The 23,353-nt window shown below is 42.9% G+C and overlaps 1 protein-coding gene across 1 annotated transcript in view; it reads right to left on the bottom strand.

Moving 5' to 3' along the window:
* LOC124790129 (nitric oxide synthase, salivary gland-like) overlaps positions 1–23,353 on the bottom strand; it is a 705,692-nt gene that overhangs the window by 65,308 nt on the left and 617,031 nt on the right. The window contains 2 exon segments of the mRNA XM_047257705.1: positions 9,167–9,319; positions 16,425–16,492. Of these exon segments, the coding sequence (XP_047113661.1) occupies positions 9,167–9,319; positions 16,425–16,492 (221 nt within the window).

Here is a 23,353-nt window from a genome sequence, read left to right as displayed (position 1 = left end):
GCACGGAAGGAGGTCAGAGAAGAATCTAATCCCTGAACACCCGCTGTGCACATAGATCTGTACTGCGCAGAGTTGTATATAACTGCTGCTATAAGTCTGCTGTAAAAAGCTGGACACCAGTGCTGTTAGAAGTCTGATATAGAGCTATTCCTCTTGTTTCCCAGCTTATGACAGAGTTCTTTTACAAAACATTTTTGACGTTTCATAACTCGTAATTAATCATATCTGAAGATGATCATTAATTGATAGAAACTAGTAATCATTTATGGACATTTTGATTTGAGACTGTTAAAAGAAATGTTTTTAAAAAGGATTCGATTATGGTTCACCCGGGCTGGTTGTGCGTGCTGTGTGTGGTCCAAGTCTCTGGTTGTCTCGGCTTTGCTCGTAACTTCCCCAAGTGTTCGGTACAGCGTGACATAGCATATGTTGCTATGTGGCATTTTTCGTTCGGTAAGACGCTGTTCAATTCGGCAGAATCGTGGTGTCAGCACTGTTTGTCCTTCGCTATTTGTTCGTGGTATGAAGGATTTTCGCAGGTAAAGTAGTTGTTTGCACACAAAGAGGCAGAAAGATAGTCAAAAGCCTTTAAAAATGAATGGGAATGACAGAAGAGAGGAACGAGAATTTTCATTACGTATTATGCAGTCGACATGTGCTGCAAATTTGCTACGAAATGATATTACGATACCGCGAAGAAAGAATTTAAAGTTTTAGCTGACAATGGAAGAGCAAAGAATTACAACGAGCGGCACATTGTTCTGTACCTGTGCTAAATTTGCGGGCATGCACCACATGAAGAAGTTGGTGGTATGAATAATAAAATTTCTGAAGTCGTGCGTACTATTCCACTGTCAGTTACAACAATTCTCAAACGAACTGAACGAAAAATGTGGGGACTTAATATATTACAGCAAAATACCATGGTTAAAACTCGCTTTTGCTGAATTTATGAAGCAAAAAGGAGTGCTGGAACAGAAATTAGAACACCTGGAATGGATTGCAGACCTCGTATTTTAAGTGGACTTGACGGCGCGCCGCCTACAGTAAGACACTGGAAGGTAACTTCTTTCTGATCTGATAGGGACGCGTTTATAAAAAAAAAATCGGATTATAAAAGGGACAAATTCTGACAATCACAGTCCAGATTCCTAAGCTCACTACTGTCAAAGATAAAGCGAAGTCCGAGGAATTCATTGTGACCTTGAAAAAAATTAAATGCATAGTTTCCTAAACGTTTTGAGAACACTGCCAATTTTACAAGTATTGATTTAAAACAATTACGTTTTCCTGGAGACATACAGAGTCTCGAACTTCATCTTCGATAAGGATAGAAGCTGAAGTAATGAACTGATATTTGTGGCTCCAGGAAAATGTAATTACATCAGATAAACAGATCACCTACACCTAAGGTACATGTAAGATTTCCCCATTACATACAAAACCGGGGTGTTATTCCAATATCGGAGAGCGTCGGCAGAATTGGTGATTTAATAAAGGAAAAATCAAGATGGCCTGGAATGTGAATTGCAATTTTCTTGTGGAGGGCTTTGGACTAGGATAGTCTGAGCAGCTGTGTTAGCCACAACGGCAGGATGGTGTAGTGAATAAGCAGCAGACCTGGGTTCATGTCCTGAAGCTGGCACAAATTGTAGCTGCGCGGAGTGGCCGAGCGGTCTGAGGCGTCATGCCACGGACTGCGCGGCCCCTTCCGCCGGAGGTTCGAGTCCTCTTCGGGCATGGGTGTTTGTGTTGTTCTTAGCAGACGTTTGAGTAGTGTATAAAACTAGGGACCGATGACCTCAGCAGTTTGGTCCCTTAGAAATTCACACACATTTGAACATTTGGCACAAATTGTAGTTCATTCCTTTGGCTTCCAACCTTATCGAAGAATATTACCTCTGTCTTCGAGACCGTTTCGCTTCAAAGTGTCCCTGTCCATGTGCAAATGTAACTGGCTGACCTACAAGGTAATTCCACTTTTAATGACAAATCCTTTCACGCTAAAAATATCGAAGACCTCTATGTTGATTTCCTCAGGTAGAGTTTAGACGTCTCCATATTGAGGCTGCAAAAGTGTTACAATATTTCGATCGACACGTTTGTGTAAAAAACCTTTTTTCGATTATGAAACTAAATAAGTCACGATTATGTGGAAACCCCAGTGCGAAAATGTGTGAACTGTCTGCACCTATCCGTATGCTGACAGTTTGTACCAGATAAAAATTATATTATGCCTGCACCGTGCCTAAAGTAATTAAATAATATGGAAATTTGTTTTGCTTGTGATTTATGTTGTTGCGAAATGTGGAATGTTTTTAAGACCAAGTCGTATGGAGTGCGACTGTACTGCAATGTAAATGTGGCGCGTTTTCCCCCTCTTCCGCCTCCTTAAGCTCACGCTCAGGCAGCGTGACCTGGCGGTGGGGGAAACAAGCAGCAACGCTGAGCGCTATGCCACTAGTGCCAGCGAATGGCTTGCGGGCCTTATTCTTGGCCGCCCGTGCTCAAAGTCACCTTTAAAAAAGATTGTATATTATCAGCATTTCGGTAGGCAGTAATATTTAATATTGATCATTTGACATCTGATTAATATAATGAAACCCGCCATACATTTTTACATGTATTATACGTCTTTAGCGATACACACCCATATTTTCTAGCAACTGTTGGACCATTTACCAACCATCTACCCACATGTATATGCCGGTTATCACATGAAGAATGATGAGTATTCAGGCACATGACAGGAACGATCATTCGAAGCTGTAGAGGATCGAGACTTTTTTCGCCTCGTGAAACTACTGTCGATGGAGCCTTTCCCTCCATTGTATCATTGTATGTTGTAGCCCTGCAACGAGTGCTATAGTGTCTCGCTAAAGAGGCATCATGCCCCACTTGCGTGGTTTAAGAGCACTGCGTATGTACTCTTGCTCACAGTTTGTGGTCCCCGCGCGGTGGCCGTGATTCAAATGCTGTGATGCGGTGTGTTGGACGTGAAGCTTGGCACCACTGGAGGAGCCGCACTCGGCAAAGTGCGCGTCTGAGACCTCAGTGTAAAGGGTCGCGCTAGTGGCAGAACACGGACAGCGTTAGCAGCTGTTTTGACGGCACCGCGAGTGGAGTACCGGAGAAAAGTTAATCCAGTGGGAAACGTTTTATAACTAAAAGCTTTGAGCTTTTCTGTCTACCACAGCGGAGCGATTTCTGGTTTCCTGTGCACGGTCTTTGCAAGAGTGACCTTAGCTAACTTTTTACTTAAATTGCAAAGCACCATTTTTTTCTTTGAGTGTCGTTGCAGTATTGTCTGGCTCTGGTTGTGTTTTCAGCTGTAATGGTCATAGCTTCCTTCCCAGAAAATAAGAAAAAAATTATATGTTCGATTATGACTGCTTTGCAGGGATTATGTACACAAGCTATTATAACCCAGATTTCTATATTCATAGGGTTTAAAAGTGTATTTACATAACATTAATAGTTCATTTATTTTATATTAACATCTTCAAGAATTTATAAATATTTATTCTAAATGTTGAAAGTTTCTCATATTATCTGTTTTATGTATTTTTATTGTCTATGTTTTACCTGTTACCATATTTATGACAGTTTTTTAAATGTTGTATGGTGCCTTTAATGCCATAGAACAACTGCAAAATTACATCATCTTATCATGAGATGTGCACATCAAGACTTGGTGACAGAGATCAGCTGCTTATCGTAAATTTGGTTCACCAATACAATTTTTTATAAATTCTTTTAGTGCTGGTCGAGCACGTGATTAATTCTTAAATACTAGTGAAAATCCTGACAGCAATAAGGTTGTTAAGAACAGCACTGACCTCGAATCAAAATAATTTTGGTTTTTTGGGGAACAGGTTTTTCATGGCAACTTCCAGTTCCTCGCTCTGTACCTTCTCCATGATAAAAGATTTTTTTTTTTTTAAAAATGCTGATGTTCGATAGGGATCCACAATGGAATATTTTTATGTTACAAATAGTATTAAAGAACCTACTTCTTACGACCCCGCAGACTACGCAACCGTTATTAATTGCAGTAATGACTGCAGTAGTACAAACTTTTTTGTGAAAATATTACAAGTATTCAAACATTTTTAAGTGGATACTATTTTTGTTGATGCAAACAAAACCCAGTAAATGTTTTTAAATTTAAAGGAGAACACTTTGTCAGTACTAGTTCTTACTTCTTGGGTGTCTTTTTTAGCTGACATAGTACAATGAGATGAGCGTGCAATATACTCGCATAATGGGAAGTTGTTACCAATAATTTATTTCATTAAGAGCATTCTTTAAAGTAGTATACCATTTTGAGAGACAACTCCAGCCACATTTGTGATTGTATTTCTTGCAGAAGAAAATCATCACAACCATGTTTTTGTTGTTGTTGTGTGCAAAGACTGGTTTCTTGCAGCTCTCCAAGTTAGTCTACCTTGTGTAAGACTCTTCATGTCTCCTTAGTTACTGCAACCGACATCCATTTGCACCTGCTTACTGTATTCAATTTCTCTTTTCCCAGTTCGGTTAAGCACCTGTTCGATAGTTATTCGATCTACCCACCTAATCTTCAGCATTTTCCTGCATTACTATACATCAAAGCTTCTATTCTCTTCTTGTAGATCCTATTCTCCTCTTGTCTGAAATGTTTGTCAGACACGTTTCACTTTCACACTTCAGACAAATACCTTGAGAAATAACTTACGAACACTTATGTTTGTATCCGATATTTAACAACTGCCTCTTTTTCAGGAAAGCTTTTCTTGCTATTGCCAGTGTAAATCTTCTTTTCTCCAACACAAATGTATAATTATAATAAATTTGTTCATTGAACAGTCACATTAATGTGACCACCCGTCAAAAGTCTGACTGACCACCTTTTTCAGCACAGACCGCTGCAAGACGTGCAGAAACAAGGTCAATGAGAGTGCCAGCTGCGTTAGGTTTCTCGGTTGAGGATCCAATGGGCGAACCGCCCAATCCAAGTTGTCCTGCAGATTCTCGATTGTGTTTAAAGCTGGAGAGTTTGGTACCATTCTGCTGCTCTTCGATCTATCTACGTACACTGTGAGCTGTGTAACACATTGCTTTGTCCTGTTGCTAGATGCCTTCATGCCGAGGGAAAAACAATTTGCATATAGGGGTGGACATGGTCCCCAATGATACATGCATACTTGTATTGATCCATTGTGCGTTCCAGGATGACGAGATCACACAGGGAATCCCTTCTGGCCTGGAACATTTCGACGAGTGTTGCAGGATGTTTGCTTTCAGACGTTTCGCACCGTACACCCCAACGGCCATTTGTTCAGTGGAGCCTAAAATGAGATTCATCTGAAAAGGCTACCTGTCGCCACTCATTGAACGTTCAGTTGTAGTATTGACATCCAAATCCCAGCCTTCGTCGCCGATAAACTTCAGTCAACATGGGTGCACGAAAGGGGCACCTGCTGCAGAGGCCCACGGTCGTTGACGACATTCCGCTGGTAGCCCCTTGGTTCATCTGGGCTGCTCAGCAGGTGCACATCTATAAGCCCGCATACCTCTCTGCAGCCGTCATTGATCCCTGTCATCTATGGCCCGTGGTGCACCACAGTTGGATCGGTCCCAGTATAGGATTGAGCCATTCTGTCATGCACGGTATGCTTTAGCCACGGCAGAACTCGAACACTTTACAAATGTAGCGCTTCGGAGGTGCCTCCACACTTGGCGCTAAAGCCAGTCATCGTGCCCTTTTGCACGTTAGATAAATCGCTCCGTTTATGCATTATGACAGCGACTGCACGGTCTTGCGTGTCCCCCAGACACGTTTTACATACCCTCCACTCTTGTTGCTGGCACCTGACGGCTGACTGGTTATTACACGTTGACGTCGAACATAGGCGATGCTCACAGTAATGTGACTGGACCGTGTTTATCTACTACGGTGTAATTCATATGCAGGGGAATGCGTCACAGTCAAAATGCAGAGAAAATACCCATTCTGAAATTATAGGCCTGTATTCATGTATTCAAACATATTGGTAAAATATATTTACATATATATTACTTAATTAAAGTCCACTGGCGCGTTTTTCTATCTATCTGAAGTCCAATCTCAGAAAGTACTGCACAGATTTTGTTGTGGTTTCACTAATAGACTGATTCACAAGGTAGATTTACGCATATAAATTGTAAACATTTCGTGGAAAATAGCTGAACTGTGATGAATTAAAGTCCCCTGCCGCGTTTTTCTGTTGGTATGTGAAGGCTAATCTCGGAACTAATATAGGAATTTTGATACGGTTGCACTAACAGCCTGTTTCATGAGGAAGATTTGTATGTATAATTTATAAACATTTTGTGCAACTTGGCTGAACTACGATGAATTAAAGTGTCCCCTGCCGCTTTTTTTCTTTTTTTGTGTGTGGAAGCTAAGCTGAGAATGTGCTTTAGGGATTTTGATACGTTTTTCACTAACAGATAGAGTCATTCACAAGGGAGGTTTCTCCCTACATACACTACTGACGTATGTACTTTGTACCACACACACTGTAGATCTAAAGATTGGCGCCAGTGATAGAGGGCATAAAGCGAAACTAGCACCTGAGATTCCTTTCAAATTTACGTTTTACACAGTGGAGAGAAATTTACCGAACCGACTTCTAATAAGTTGGTAACGTCAATTGGGGAAGAAAATTCATTTTATCAGATCCCATCAAGCCTAAAAGAACACTTAAACGGTGGTGAGCATATGAAGTGCGGCCCATAAGAAAGGAATTAAACAAAACACCAGTGGTGACAAAGAGTGTCATTAATTACATGTCCGCATTTATGTTTCTGGTTTAGCCACTTAGCTGCTGTGATGTTTTTGGTTTAATTCAACATGATCATCAATTTTTGCTTCCTTCTGGAGAGTGCAAAGGATGATCTCCCTAAAACACGTGTTTTGAACGTATAATTTGTAGTCGTATCATGTCGGAAAACAGCTCGATTACCTTGTACCCAGATACCAATTTCAATTTTTTGATGAGTTTTTACTTGCTGTTACATATCTGTGATTTTTTTTAACAACTGAGGAAATCCATTAGCACAACTTATTGTATAAACATTGCAATGTACATTTTATTTCCTTCACTTAGACAGATTTTATACAAAGTACTGGAGACAATTTTTGCTCATATTTGGGGGGGGGGGGGGGGGTTATAACATTTTCCTCAGTTTTGCATTTTCATCAATTTTGCGTTTTTCACGTCTGGACCGCATGGAAACGTAAAATAGGGGTTTCACTTATTAGCACTTTGACTCCATAGCTCACACTCTTTTTATGTTATCTCTGCCCTTTTGTGATCCATTTACCATGCCTAATATACGAGATTTAAAGTTTAATTTAAGTGTTTATATAATTATTTCACCAGCTTTCTAACACGAGTGGTATGTGGAACAGCAGATAAAGTCACACCACTACGTGCCAACTGCTCCTACACAGCATATCACAGCTTTATTAGTACTTGTATTACACTGAAGCGTCAAAGAAACTGGTATAGGCATGTGTCTTCAAATACAGATATATGTAAACAGGCAGAATACGGCGCTTCGGTCGGCAACGCCTATATAAAGCGAGTGTCTGGCGCAGTTGTTAGATCGGTTACTGCTGCTACAACGGAAGATTATCCAGATCTAAGTGAGTTTGAACGTGATGTTATAGTCGGCGCTAGAGCGATGGGATGCAGCATATCCGAAGTAGCGGTGAAGTGGGGATTTTCCCGTACGACCATTTCATCAGTGTGTCGTGAAAATCAGGAATTCGCTAAAAGAACCAACGAACGCTCAAGAGAATCGTTCAACTCAACAAAAGTGCAACCCTTTCGCAAATTGCTGCAGATTCCAATGCTGGGCCATCAACAAGTGTCAGCGTACGAATCACTCAACGAAACATCACCGATATGGGCTTTCGGAGCCGAAGGCTCACTCGTGGACCCTTGATCAACACAAAGATTTAGTCCTCTCCTGGGTCTGTCTGCGCCGACATTGGACTCTTGATGACTGGAAACATGTTGCCTGGTCAGAAGAGTCTCGTTTCAAATTGTATCGAGCAGATGGAATGTGTACGGGTATGGTAGACCACATCATGAACCCTGCATGTCAGTAGGAGGCTGTTCCATCTGCTGGAGGCTCTTTAATAGTGTAAGGCGTGCGCCGTTGGATTGATATAGGACCCCTGATACGTCTAGATACGCCTCTGAAAGGTGACATGTACGTAACCACCCTGTCTTCGAATGGTTCAAATGGCTCTAAGCACTATGGAACTTAAGATCTGAGGTCATCAGTCCCCCAGACTCAGAACTACTTAAACGTAACTAACCTAAGGACATCACACACATCCATGCCCGAGGCAGGATTCGAACCTGCGACCGTAGCACCTGTGCGGTTCCGGAGTGAAGCGCCTAGAACCGCTTGGCCACACCATCCTGTCTGATCACCTGCATCCATTCATGTCCATTGTGCATCCCGACGGACTTGGACAGTTCCAGCAGGACATTGCGATACCCCACACATCCAGAATTTCTGCAGAAGCACTCTTCTGAGTTTAAACACTTCCGCTGTCCCCCAAAGTCACCATACATGAACATTATTGAGCATATCGGGAATGCCTTTCAACGTGCTGCTCAGAAGATATCTCCACCGCCTCGTACTCTTACGGTTTTATCAACAGCCCTGCGGGATTCATTGAGTCAATTCCCTCCAGCACTACTTCAGACATTAGTCAAGCCCATGCCACGTCGTATTGCGCACTTCTGCGTGCCCTTATTAGGCACGTGTACCAGTTTCTTTGGCTTTTCAGTGTATTTCCCCACGTAAGTAGATTTGAAATTTTTTCTTTCAACGTTTGTTAATTTCACATTTACATGTACGTTATTTGACGACTGACTGCTTTGAGACTGCTTTGAAAATGACATATCTCGAAATTGTAATCGCAATAAAAAATGTTTTAACAGCCTAAAGCGGAATGATTTCATTTAAAAATTTCAAAGGGGCTGTGGACCCACTCATCGCCAAATTTCTGAAAGCATTGGAACTTACACCTTTCTGCCAGAGTTGAGGTTCAGACAGGTACACAGTAAGCTAAACACACAGCAGGCGTGCGGCACAGGCAGCAGGCGGAAGCGCTTACCTGACGTTGCTGAGCGGGCCGAACGTGTCCTCGGACATGATGTCGCTGACGGAGCCGCGCAGAGAGTCCAGGCGGTCCAGCTTGCGGTCCACCTGTAGGCCGGCCAGCTCCGTCTGACTGTTGGCCTTGATGAACGACTTGGAGCTCGCCATGCTGCGGCATCAGAAAGCGATCAGCGGTCGGCGCACTACCGCCACACGTCACTACCCTGACAGCCCCCTTCCCAGCCTGCGGCGGGAGCCCCATTACCTAGACGAGCTACTCGCTCGTTATTTATGGCAGCAATCTCCAGCAAAATCGTAAAGTATTCCCTGCCTTCCCTAACAGAAAAGAGCCACGCAAAGGGAATCGATCTTACTCTCGAAAGATGACAGGTGGTGTTCCCTGCAACGGATACTAGTCAGTACTCTGCGTGGTAACTGGTCTTAGAGCCAGTACCTACTACCTACACTGCATGCCGTTTCCATTTCTAATGTTTCAGCTCCAAAACGCTGTAGAAAGAGAACCACTGCTCAGAATGAAGTCATATTTGAACAGCATATTATTGATGCAGGGAGAAACGTCATGGAATAAAAATTTTACCAATTGATGGCACTGTAAGCGTCTTATTGGGTTTGGCTACAAATGACAGATGAAGGGCGTTACGAGGCCTGTGGTTTCAGTTGCACATTACACCATCAGTAACGTTCTATATGCATGACTGCACAAGTTCGTCAGTCAACAGTTGTGGCACTGTTTTAGGTTGACGCATCTGTGGTGTGCGTACTGTAAGACCTTCGGTACACACACCATCAGATTATTTGACTTGTCGCTCTAACGGAGTAGGCGAGTGTCAGCAATATGTCTCGTGGTCTTATCGTGGCGTGTTTATCTTCTGCCGTTAGGTCAGACGACAGAAATGCCACTTGCACGCTTAGAGTAGCAGATTGACGGTGACCAACTTTAAACAGCTCTTGATTAATTTTCACACACATTTATTAAAATAATAAAAGTCATAGATATTACGTAACTTGATTCTGGATGCTGTTTACAGTTGACAATCTGAAGTTCCTTTGGTCTTATTCTCACATATCTCTGATACTTGACAAAGTGTCTATACATTTCTCTTCATGGCTATGTACAGGAATATGATAATCTTATTAGGCGCGGACTGAAACTTGACTATAGACTGGTACAGACAAATGCAGACTGACTAATCGGAGGTCTGTACACTCGTTATAATAACTCGCGCGTTCAGGTATCACTGCGCGAGTCTGATACGCGAGGAGGAAAGGTTCTACGTTAGCAGCAATCTCATTGGCTGCGTTACATATTAATACGCGGATCGGCGGAAGCAGAATTTGGTCCGTCTCTAAGACAGCACCATCTCGTAGTGCGGAGACGGACGAACGCTGCGCCTGCGCTGTTGTGCTTAGCGGGGCGCGCTCTATTGGGAAAGTTGTGTACGCGCTGACTACGCGGAACTATGTACACAACATCCATCAAGGGAAGGTCGTACAACATGGGATGGGGAAAAATCGGTTTTTTATTCGTCCTGAGGCCAGAAACAGCATAAAAAGCAAAATAGCACCGGTAATTTTTGAGACCATTTCTCTTAGAGAACAGCGTTTCTCTTTTTCTTTTTTTACTTTAACATGAAAGTGGAAATGGAAATGAGCGTTTAGCGCCATTGGCTGGGAGGTCCCTTACCGGACAGGTCCGGCCGCTTTGGTGCAGGTCTTATTACATTCGACGCCACATTGGGCTACCTGCGCGCCGGATGGGGATGAAATGATGATGAAGACAACACAACACCCAGTCCCTGAGCGGAGAAAATCCCCGACCCAGCCGGGAATCGAACCCGGGCCCCTTAGCACGGAAGTCCGTAATCCTGACCATTCAGCTAACGAGGCGGACAAAATGAACGTAAACAGTCATAACTGCAAGAAACTTTTTTTTTTTTTTTAGATTAGTGGTTTCGGTCTGTCTAAGACCATCTTCAGACATACCATAATGAACGGAGCAGGCGCTACAACTCCACGAACGCTAACTGATCTGAGCATGAAGATGGTCTAAAATAGACCGAACCGTTAACCTCAAAAAAAGTTTCCGCTATTGTGACTTTACGTTCAATTTAAAATGACATCGGTTTTTAACTGTTGTGAGACTGGCGCGGGACATGTTCAACAGGGTGTTTAGCGCTTTCGGCAGCAAGTGGAAATCGAGAAACAGCATGTTTCACAACATATCCGAGTGTCTCCGGCGTCACGTTCAGAATGCATTGCGCATTGCGTGCCTTCAGTTCAGCTACGTTCGTAATTGGGACACTGAACACATCTTTCAGATAACCTCACAGCCAGGAGTCGTATGATTAAAGGTCACGTTAACTGGACGGCCAGGTTGTAGGGAAATGACGGCTGATAAATCTGTTATTTCCGAAACGTCTCTGCTGCAACTGCTTTGTTGCCTGTGCAATGTGCGGAGCACCGCTGTCTTGCGTAAAAATGACCCTACCCACAAATCCACGCTGTTGTAGGGTCGGTATGGCGTTGGTATTCAAACAACTATCATAGCGTTTACTAGAGACGGTACAGGTAAAAGGACCCGCAGGACTTATCTCCTCGAAAAATAACGGCCCTACGGCAAAAGATGCGTCAACCCGCATCACATGGTCAGCTTTGCAGAATGAAGTGGTTCCGGCTGATGCGCCTGAGGATTTTCCCTTGCCCATATTCTGCAATTCTGTATGTTGACATGTCAATGGATATGGGCTTCGTCTGTCCACAGAATGTTTCATGGCTGTTCATTGTCCATTTCCGTTTGAGCTAGAAATTACTGAGCGAACGTTGGTCTTGCTGGCAGATCAGCAGGAAGCAACTCCTGAACATGAGTGATTTTGTGCGGATAGCAATGCATCAAGTTTTGTAGGATCTTATGCACCATGCTTGCAGGCATGTCCAGCGTTCGGGCAATTCCCCGTGCACTGCGTGTTTGCACACCATCACACGATCGGCCGATCTCCCCCACCCCTCCCCTCTCTCCCGGCAATGCTATGGCCACATGCCACATCTTCGACAGATGATTGATCAACTGCTTTCTTTCCTCTGCCACATTGCACTTCAAAAGAATCTATCTTTTTGTCGGATTTTGTAACAAGTTTCTCCTGGCCCTTAGCAGGCACGGGAACGGTGCCTTATTCCATACCTTGGGTGTCCAGGACTTCTGCAGAGCTACTGACGCACAGTCGCCTTTCTTGTAAAAAGAGCTTTGCCAGCAGCTCGTAATCTTTCACCGAGACGGTCATGTTGGGCGTACGTTGGCGTGCATATTCTGACGCTGTATATTGACCAAATTTTCGTTAATTTTTTTTGTGCCATGATATTTCTCCCTGAGTCAGTAATATGTTGTTTAAATTTGACGCCATTGTGAACAGTGTTTCTATTTCTACAGCCTTTTTAAACTGGAATGTTAATTATGGACATACTGTACTTAAGTGAGAGTCATAGGCGTCCGCAAGGAGGCTGGGAAAGTGGAGAGCGGAAGAAAAGGGAGCAAAATAAATCTTTTGTCCCTTCCTGGAATATGAGGTTATAAATTTTATGTGGCGCCTGTCCAAAAGAAATGCACAACGTTAAAGTCCCCAGAAGATTACCGACGAAGGCTTGGATTTGGTTTTAGGCGGTATCCCACACCCCAACAGGTGAATACCGCACTGGTATCCACGATCTGCCTCATATACAATTTACGCAAACATTTATGGAACTTTCTCACACTTGCACGTAGAACTTACTATAGACGCAGACGGAAAGGGTACATTGATTCCGCTCTGGGGGTGGGGAAGGGAGAGGTTGAAAAAGAGACTGATGATCCTAGGTGTTAAGTCTCCTGAAACCAATAATCAGTAGCAGCACTTGATTTTTCTCTGAAGCCACGTGCTGTTGTAGAGTTCCTGTGTTATGAGAAAGACACAGTGAAAAACATTCACAAGAGGTTGAAGAAGGTGTATGTGGATTGCGCTGTTGATCGCCGTACGGTTAGTCTGTTGAAACTGGGGACGCCAATTCTCGGGACCTACTGCGCAATGGCAGATCGAGCACTGCACCGGCTAGAGGCAATGTGAAGCGAATTCACAATCTGATTTTGGCTGACAAACGCGTAAAAGTGAATGAACTGTCAACACTGGCAAAACAGCAAATGTTTTGCTGTTGCATGATAACGCGGGGCCACATGGCAGTGAGAAAACCACCACCGAGATCACAAAGCTTGCGAGAACGCCACTGCAGCACTCACCCTACAGTCCTCACCAGGCACTGTGCCATTACCTAGTGTTATTACTTCGTTTACCACAGTGTTATTACCAGCTCTTCGGTAAACTGAAGGAATCCCTTCGTGGGACGAGATCTGAAGATGATGTGTCCCTTGTAAGGGTTACTAAATAGTGCTTCAAACGTGCTGGTCCTACCTTCTCTCGCGCATGTGTACAGCCCTTAGTTCCACGGTCGCGTAAGGCAGTTGAAACGGTCGGAAACAGTCTGGAGGGATGGCATTTTGTCTCTCAAGCATGTATCAACATACTGTAAAAATATCAGAGGTATGGAAAATAATTAATTGGATGTTTACAAGAGAACATTGTGCATTTCTTTTGCTCTGACTCTCACAAAAGGCAAATTTCGCTTTACCGGTGGTAAATGCTATACTTTTTTCAAAAAGCTTAATTCTGTTTCTACCGTTTGAGAAGAATTAATTTGGCATTTTTCCTAGGTTTTTGTTGCTCTCGGTCGTTCGGTTTTTTTTAGTAACTGGACATTACTGATATGTGAATAAAAACATTTCTTGTGAATATCTATATTCGTATTAATAACACAGAAAATGTATCTACTAATGAAACGTGTTTATCATTTCTACATCAAAACAATCTAGTTAAAAAACTCTGAGAAGATCAATATAGTAAGATACAACTTCTGAGAGATTCCTGTCAAAGTTATTTCTTATGGCCCTACAAGTTGTCAAACTCACGGGGTCAGTTATGGCAATATAGGAATCTTACGCCCTCCTGGATAAATTTCTACGGACGCCCATGTACTAAGAGAGTACAGATTTTTGAGGTTTATACATATTATTTTGCTCTCAGGCTGGTAAAATTCAGAAGCTTGCGAATATTTTCTTTATCCACATTATTGGTTTTTACGTTGCTTGTAAGACTAGAAAGCCTGTCGCGAGTTGGGGGTACAATGCTGTTGGAAACTTTTAGATGCGGGGTCATTTGTCATTTTCTATCGCGAAATGGAATAGTGGCAAATGGCGAAGTAGTTTCGAGAATTCACGACAAATAGCTCTGAATATACTTATCGTTTGTCAATATCCATTACATACTCTGGGATTCTTAAAATTGATACTGAACCGATGCGTCTGTCTACGTCACGGGGCAGGATTCGAAAGTTCCCTGAACTTAACGTAGATTTCTTTAAAGCAACTACAACGTTACCATGAGGACAAGACTTCAAATTTTGAGCAACAACACTGACTCGAATATAATGGTGAAATAAACCATTGGTGCAACTAGAGATGTGTATTTAATCATCATTGAAATTAGAAACAGACGTTACTCGAGCATAATAAAGCTCCATACGCAAGCGCCACAGATGCATGACGACCACAGGACACATAGCACGAATATGAAACAAAAAAGCATGTCTTATTAACGAAGCCAGTTTTTGGACAAAATTAAGAAATTAAAATATATATAACACATACATTATGAAGGAATAACAGAGACCTTTTAGTGCTTCGGATAAAAGTTCCTGGAGGTGAAAGGATCTGCCTGGGGAATGAACAGAAACAAATCATTAAACGTTGAGATTCTTCTGTTGCTCTTGTGGCGGACTGAATGGTGCCTATCACAACGTTTATGCCATACTCAGAGAAAATAAGTAACAGATTCTTGACCAGTTGTGGATTGTAAATCGTGGGGGGAGGGGGGGGGGTGACGTACAGATCCCGACTGTTGTGAGGTGCACCGAAATCCATTCACAATACGTTCTCAATAATACGAGTATGCACTTTCTGCGGAACTCATTGACAGCACTGCTACTCGAATTCAGTGTGTATAAATCTTTATATAGTGAGACATGATTACTGAAGAATACACAGAACATTTCTTTGTGTCATGTCAAAGTCTCATTGAATTATTGCAGCACTCGTAAGAACTGCTCCAAATGTTGATACATTATTAACATTTCTACAGTTATTAGTGTGCTTTGATGAAGTACCTCCATAAATTAAAATCAAGTCTACACAACATTCATTTGTTAAAAATGTCTTGCAAACCTAGAAATAAAGATCTGGGACCTATACGAAGATTTCACTAAGCAAATCTTTACTACGAATGTAGCCTTCTGTAAACGAACTGAAGCATATCTCGTAATGAACTTGAATAACGCTGTCAGTGCTCGCAATGAATCTTATTCAAATCCTTCAACATGGTGAAGTGTAACTGACTGGTGAAGTATAACTAACCAAGGGTCCTTTATACCAACGACTACAGTGGCATAAACGTTGGTGTGGCTCGCCTTCCAACAAGTAAGGACAAGAGAAGCACCACAATTTGAAATGTTTTTTTAATCGTCTATTTCGTGTCAGACCTACAAAATACTAATATCAATTTTTCACATCCAGAATCACTTTTTTTCTTTGAGTCAAAACAGAATGTAGTGTCATTTAAAAATCACAAAGCTGACCTTCGTACTGCTCAATCTATTCAACTACGAATACTGATGCATGGCATTTATGCCCTATCACCTCCAGCAACTTTTATTTGAGTGATTTTTGTGTGTCATTGAAAGTAAACACATTATTATGAATGCACTGTTTCACATGCCTCGCCCACTGTATAGGCAGTGAATTCATTACATTCGCTACACTGGGTGCTGCTGAAATAAATTTGTTTTCTTTATCCGTATTTCACTCCCCAGCCAAACAAAAATTACTTAAAGATAAGGATGACGGTTATTAATAAGCCGAAAGACGACACTGAAAAGCTGCGAATGACGTCACACTGAAGCTACAGCGTGAAATATATCAATACTGGCTGGCTGTTTATTTTAAGTGGAGCTCTGCGGTCTATTTCTTCTACAGGTTAGTGAATGTACATGGCAGTAACAAAGTTAATAACAGCGAACCTAAAGTGTCTCGGATTTCAACAGCTCCCGCAGCCCAGTACAACTGGAATAATGATGTACACCTAACTCCGCCAATTATAGCCAGGCAACTCAATACTCACGTGAATTTGTTGGAGCCGTCCGTAGACTCCTCGTCCATTTTCATAGCGTACAGGTTCTGTGCGAACATCTGGAACACAGAAACAAATGCAAGGTCACAATTATTTGATAGCTATGGAATGCTTGTGTGTATGTGTGTGTCTTGAATTGTTCCACGTAAGAAGGTTGTCGACAGTTTATGGATGTGATATAACGTGTAACGCAGTCTGCTACGTAAGCATAATTTTTGGTCATACGAATCATCGTGGGATGAAGAGAAATAATCAGTACCGTAAATACGTACCGCATGTGTCGGTATATTCAGCCGTCGGCAAAACTCATAGTTCTGTATGTCATATACAGGGAACCAAACTTGTTTTCCCACCTCTACGCTATCGTCATTACTTCTTGGAAGTTGTAATGTGAATCATTATGTCTGACATGGCATATGCAATACTTACGTTTTTGTTCTGTTTGAAACACTGTCTGATTTACGGTTAAAGTATTTTGGTCATTACTATTAAAATATCAGTCTACTGAAAATAAATGGTCACGTCTGTGATAATAATTAAACGCAGAAACGTATCCAATAACTGTGGCCATGAAAGGGGCTAGAGCCCCGTCAAGATTTCAGCTTCTAACCTAGGAGGAACATGTCTGAGGGTTAATAATTATAACGTGACTGGATAAAAAAATAGTCTTTCCAATGCACACGCATAGACAAATCGTTAAACCTTTACAGATGGTGCAACAATCGAGTCATATTCTTAACTGCGAGCGCACTGCCTCTACGTGAGCATAAAGCAAAAATGGCTCTGAGCACTATGGGACTTAACAGCTGAGGTCATCAGTACCCCAGAACTTAGAACTACTGAAACCTAACTAACCTGAGGATATCACAAACATCCATGCCCGAGGCAGGATCCGAACCTGCGATCGTAGTGGTCGCGCGGTTCCAGACTGAAGCGCCTAGAACCGCTCGACCACTCCGGCCGGCAGCATAAGGCAGCAGCGATCAGTGAGACATTTGTATTCCAAGCGAACATTGTTCACAAACAGGGGTAAATGTAAACCCGTTGCAAACCCGTGCTCTAGGGGTAGCGTCTTTGATTATTAATCAAAACGTCCTTGGTCCTGGGTTCCAAACCCGCCACCGCTTAACGTCTGATTAATAAACAGCATTGGTGGCCGAAGACTTCCGGCGTAAGAAGCCACCCTCATTATGCAAACGGCCTTGTCAAAGAGGGCGGAAGAGCGGACAGAGGCTCAGGGCAATCTCTTGTCCTTGGGGTGGGTAACTGTTGCCCCTAAAGTCGGAAGAATCGGCAATCACCAACGACATGAGGATGAAGAAGGCAATGGAAAGCACTGCATTAAAGACACATAAAGTGTGTTCACAGGACATGTAGCCTGTATCTGAGAAAAAGTGTCATGATGATCACTCCATTGGCAAAGGATTCCGGAATAGTCCCCCATTCGCATCTCCAGGAGGGGGCTGCCAAAGGGGCGATGACCATGAGAAAAAGATTGAATAACCAACGGAAGGATAACGTTCTGCGAGGTGGGGCAAGGAATGTCAGAAGCTTGAATGTGGTACGGAATGTAGAAAATCTGAAAAGGGAAATGCAAAGGCTCGATCTAGATAAGGTAGGAGTCAATGAAATGAAGTGGTAGAAGACAAGGATTTCTGGTTTGATGAGTATAGGGTAATACCAACAGCAGCAGAAAATGGTATAGCGGGATGTGGATTCGTTATGAATAGGGAGATAGGACAGAGAGTATGTTACGGTGAACAGTTCAGTGATAGGGATGCTTTTATCAGAATTGACAGCAAATCAACACTGACAACGATAGTTCAGGTATACAGGCCGACGATACAAGCTGAAGATGAAGAGAGAGAGAAGGTATGGGAGGATATTGAAAGGGTAATATAGTGCGTAAAAGGTGATGAAAATATAATAGTCTTGGGGGACTGGAATGCAGTTTTAAGGAAAGGAGTAGAGGAAAAGGTTACAGGAGAATACGGGCTTGGGACAAGTAAGGGGAGAGGAGAAATACTAATCGAATTCTGTAATAAATTTCAGCTAGTGATAACGAACTGTCTGTTCAAAAAACACAAAAGAAGGAGGTGTACTTGGAAAAGGACAGGTGATACGTGAAGGTTTGAGTTAGATTACATGATGGTCAGACAGAGGTTCCGAAATCAGTTACTGGATTGCAAGGCGTACCCAGGAGCAGATGTAGACTTAGATTACAATGTAGTAGTGATGAAGAGTAGGCTGAAGTGTAAGAAATTAGTCAGGAAGAATCAATACGCAAAGAATTGGGATACGGAAGTGCTAGCGAATAACGAGATACACTTGAAATTCTCTAAGACAAAGAGGAATAGTTCAGTAGGCAGTACAGTTGGAGAGGAATGGACAGCCGGCCGAAGTGGCCGTGCGGTTCTAGGCGCTGCAGTCTGGAACCGCGAGACCGCTACGGTCGCAGGTTCGAATCCTGCCTCGGGCATGGATGTTTGTGATGTCCTTAGGTTAGTTAGGTTTAACTAGTTCTAAGTTCTAGGTAACTAATGACCTGAGAAGTTGAGTTCCATAGTGCTCAGAGCCATTTGAACCAGGAACGGACATCTCTAAAAAAGGCAGTCGCAGAAGTTGGAAAGGAAAACATAGGTACAAAGAAGGTAACTGAGAAGAAACCATGATCAAATGAGGGAGAGGAGATTGATAACATCCCATCAAAATTCCTAAAATCATTGGGGGAAGTGGAAACAAAACGACTATTCACGTTGCTGTGTAGAATGTATGAGTGGCGACATACCATCTGACTTTCGGAAAAATATCATTCACGCAATTGCGAAGACTGCAAGAGCTGACAAGTGCGAGATTTATCGCACAATCAGCTTCACAGCTCATGCATCCAATTTGCTGCAAAACGTAATACACAGAAGAATGGAAAAGAAAATGGAAAAGAAAATTGAGGATACGTTAGATGACGATCAGTTTAGTTTAGGAAAGGTAAAGGCTCCAGAGAGGCAATTCTGAATTTGCAGCTGATAATGGAAGAAAGACTAAAGAAAAATTTAGACGCGTTCATAGGATCTGTCGACCTGGAAAAAGCGTTCGACTATATAAAATGGTGGAAGATGTTCGAAATTCTGAGAAAAATAGGGGTAAGCTACAGGGAGAGACGGGTAATATATAATAAGTACAAGAGCCACGATGGAATAAAAACAGCGGACGTCCAAGAACGAAGTGCTCGGATCGAAAAGGGTGTAAGACAGGGATGTACTCTTTCGCCCCTACTGTATTTCGAAGAAACAATGATGGAAAGTTTCAGGAGTAGAATCAAAATTCAAGGTGAAAGAATATCATTGATACGATTCGCTAATGACATTGCTATCCCGAATGAAAGTGAATAAGAATTACGTGGCATGCTGAATGGAATTATCAGTATAATGAGTACAGAATATGGGCTGATGGTAAATCGAAGAAAGACGAAAGTAATGAGAAGTAGCAGACATGAGAACAGCGAGAAATTTAACTTCAGGATTAATGGTCACGAAGTAGATGAAGTTAAGGAGTTCTGCTACCTAGGCAGCAAAATAACCAATGACGGACGGAGCAAGGAGAACTTCAAAAGCAGACTAGTACTGGCAGAAAGGGCATTTCTGGCCATGATAAATATACCTGAATCAAACATAGGCCTTGATTTGAGAAAGAAATTTCTAAGAATGCACGTTTGGAGCACAGCATTGTATGGATGTGAAACATGGACTGTGGAAAAATCGAAGCAGAAGAGAATCACAGATGTGGTGCTACAGACGAATATTGATAGGTGGAATGATAAGTTAAGGAACGAGGAGGTCCTGCGCAGAATCAGAGAGGAAGGGAATATGCGGAAAACACTGACATGGAGAAGGGACAGGATGATAGGACATCTGTTGAGACATGAGGGAATCATTTCCATGGTACTAGAGGGAGCAAAAACTGTAGAGGAGGACAGAGAGTGGAATACATACAACAAGTAATCGAGGACGTACGTTGCAAATGGTACTCTGAGATGAAGAGTTTTGCGCAGGAGAAAAATTCGTGGCAGACCGCATTAAACTAGTCAGAAGAACGATGACTCAAAAAATTAGGACGTGACCGAGTCACGAAAAGGGGCAATCGTGTTTGGCCGTGCCCATAGCCACGCTGTGTATGAAGTTGCTGGATTTGTTGGTGTTTCGCGGCGGAATGTTAGGCGTGTCTACGTGCAGTGGTGCATAACACATGGCCACGTAGCACGGCGTCAGAATGGTGATCGGAAGAAGATCCTAACTGAGAGGGACTGGAGACGTCTTTCACCGCTTGTAAATGATAATCACTTCCAAATCCGACAGGAATTGCTGCAGGCAGTGAATGAGGGTCCATCCCAACACGTCAGCGAAAGAACATTGCGACGGGAACTACGGGAACTGCATGCAATGGACACTCGGAGTCGGTCGCCTCGCAAGAGGCCATTCCTCATACAGGCATATAAAGCTGCGGATCTTCGATGGGCTAAAATCATAGAACTTGGACAGTAGCTGACTAGTGGCAGGTAACGTTGTCTGACGAATTACTTCTGCGCCTATATTCAAATGACGCATATCGTCGAGTGCACCGAAGGCCAATTGAAGGATTTCGTGCTGAATATGTGCATGGTACGGTGCAAGCCGAAAGTGTCTGCGATTTTTGGGTGTGTTTCTCTTACCATGAATATGGCCCACCGGCATGCAGCTCGTAACATGATCATTTTATTTCATTGGTTTTCTTTATGGATTTTAAATATTCCTACTTTTCAAGCCCTGATCGTAGGGGCCAGTATATTTAATAATGTGTACAATAATTCGTGCTGACAACATATTTTGGTTCGACAATCGTCAGACCGTCTCATTATTTGGCGTTTTTCCAATGGGAAATTTTAACTACGTGTATTTCTGAAGAAGACGGGTTTAAATTCGTCGAAACAATGGTATACGGTTGAATAAAACCACCTTTTTTCTACTGGTTGACTGATATGTATTCATTTAGTGATATCTAACCGTCGCTGAAGCGGAGCAGTGCTCAAAATAATGTAGTTGTGTACCTATATATTAATGCGCTGAATTGTTTACTTTTCTACAGGAGCCCTGGAACCACTAGTCCGGACATGGGCGTAATATCTGGCAGCATAACGTAATGATGACAAATGCGACCAATCACTAGCCGTCCATGGGCTATCAATGATCACCACGACAGCAGTCACAAAAGTTCGTTACGAAGACGATGGAAGATTTCATAGAAAGCTCGAGATTGTACCCAGATTTGAGGTAACAAGTAAACCGAGAATGTTTTATACACGGATGTAGTCGCGAGAAACTTAGATCTCAAGCGACTTCGAATGATTAAGGGGCCGAAGTCTCGGCGATTTCTGTATAGAGATGGTAGGTTAACTTTCGGCAGTAATCAATATTCAGCATCGTAATTGGTAACTCGGTCCGAGTGGCAATATTGGGTTTGGACTTCGCTGAAGACGCTCCTCCGACAAAAGTGAAGACAACAGGAGAAAGATATCGCCACAGGAGAGGACATATCAACAAAACCACTTCTAAAGTAAGCATGGACGTCATCATAGATTGGCGTGCGGGTGTATATGTCTCCTTGAGCTTTCCAGAATGTAACAACTTGTTTTATCACAACAATACTCACATGATGTCGAAAATACAATTATATCTTAGGCAGTATCGAATCGAGACTGTACCATATCAACTATGCAGTGCATTGTGATGCCTTTCTCTTCCAAAGAGTGGAATAAGTCATCCTTGCTTGTTGCCGGCCGAAGTGGCCGTGCGGTTAAAGGCGCTGCAGTCTGGAACCGCAAGACCGCTACGGTCGCAGGTTCCAATTCTGCCTCGGGCATGGATGTTTGTGATGTCCTTAGGTTAGTTCTAGGGGACTAATGACCTCAGCAGTTGAGTCCCATAGTGCTCAGAGCCATTTGAACCAAGCCATCCTTGCTTGTTATTGATTACGCCCTACGGTTTGATACTACTGTACGGGAGCAAGAGGTAACGATTACCTGTGGCTGTAATTTCTGATGGAGAGCGTCACCTCAGCCGCCTGTTATTGCTAGAAGAGAGTCCATTGTCGCGGATATTAGGGTTTGGAGGCACAGTGCCGTATTTACTAATATCGAAGTTAGCATCAGCATGAACACCGACGAACCCTCGGAGTCCAATACATCATCGGCAATCCAATTATCAGTTACGCGTCTCATTTAGTCTCTAAGTGATCACAATGGGTGTTCTCGCATTATTGTAGACAGCAGCAGACAAAAAATTCTTTCATTATTCGAGCTAATCATATACCACAGACGATACCACTGAAAACCGAAATGTGGATGGAGTTTTGTGACCTGATCCTCCGGAATGCAAGTGCGCTCGATCGTGATGGACGAGACGATACTGATCGAGCCACGTCGTAATCCATATGTAACTTTGTTTGTAGTGTCCAGTCAGCGTTACTGATGTCGTGCTGCGGTTCGCGGTCGGTGCTTGCACTCGTTGGGCGGCAGTTTATTATTCAGTAATCGCAGATTCATGTAGTCAAACCGCGGACACGACTCGCAGGCGAAGCGGAAGCGGGGATTCGCTCTTCGCCGCTCCCAACACTCCGCACTGATGGCGAAATGATAATGAGTGGACGGCACTCTTGAGTAGTCAGAAGCGCGCGGGTGTACAAAATTCAGGCCTGCCTCCCTTTGGCTCACCCACACTGGTATCTTCAGAATATTGTACTTCTTTCCACTCTTGTGCTACCTTGAAACGTCCCCTTTGAACAATTTATACACGACTGTCCTTAAACTGACACACAATATTTTGTTAGCGCAACGCAATCTGACTTTCAAAATTCCCTACAAAAGAATGGCCCTGACTAACATTAAACTA

The sequence above is a fragment of the Schistocerca piceifrons genome, chromosome 1, assembly GCF_021461385.2.
Source record: "Schistocerca piceifrons isolate TAMUIC-IGC-003096 chromosome 1, iqSchPice1.1, whole genome shotgun sequence".
Classification (NCBI taxonomy): domain Eukaryota; kingdom Metazoa; phylum Arthropoda; class Insecta; order Orthoptera; family Acrididae; genus Schistocerca; species Schistocerca piceifrons.
The sequence above is the reverse complement of the archived record's forward strand: the minus strand, read 5'-3'. Positions and strand labels throughout refer to the sequence as shown.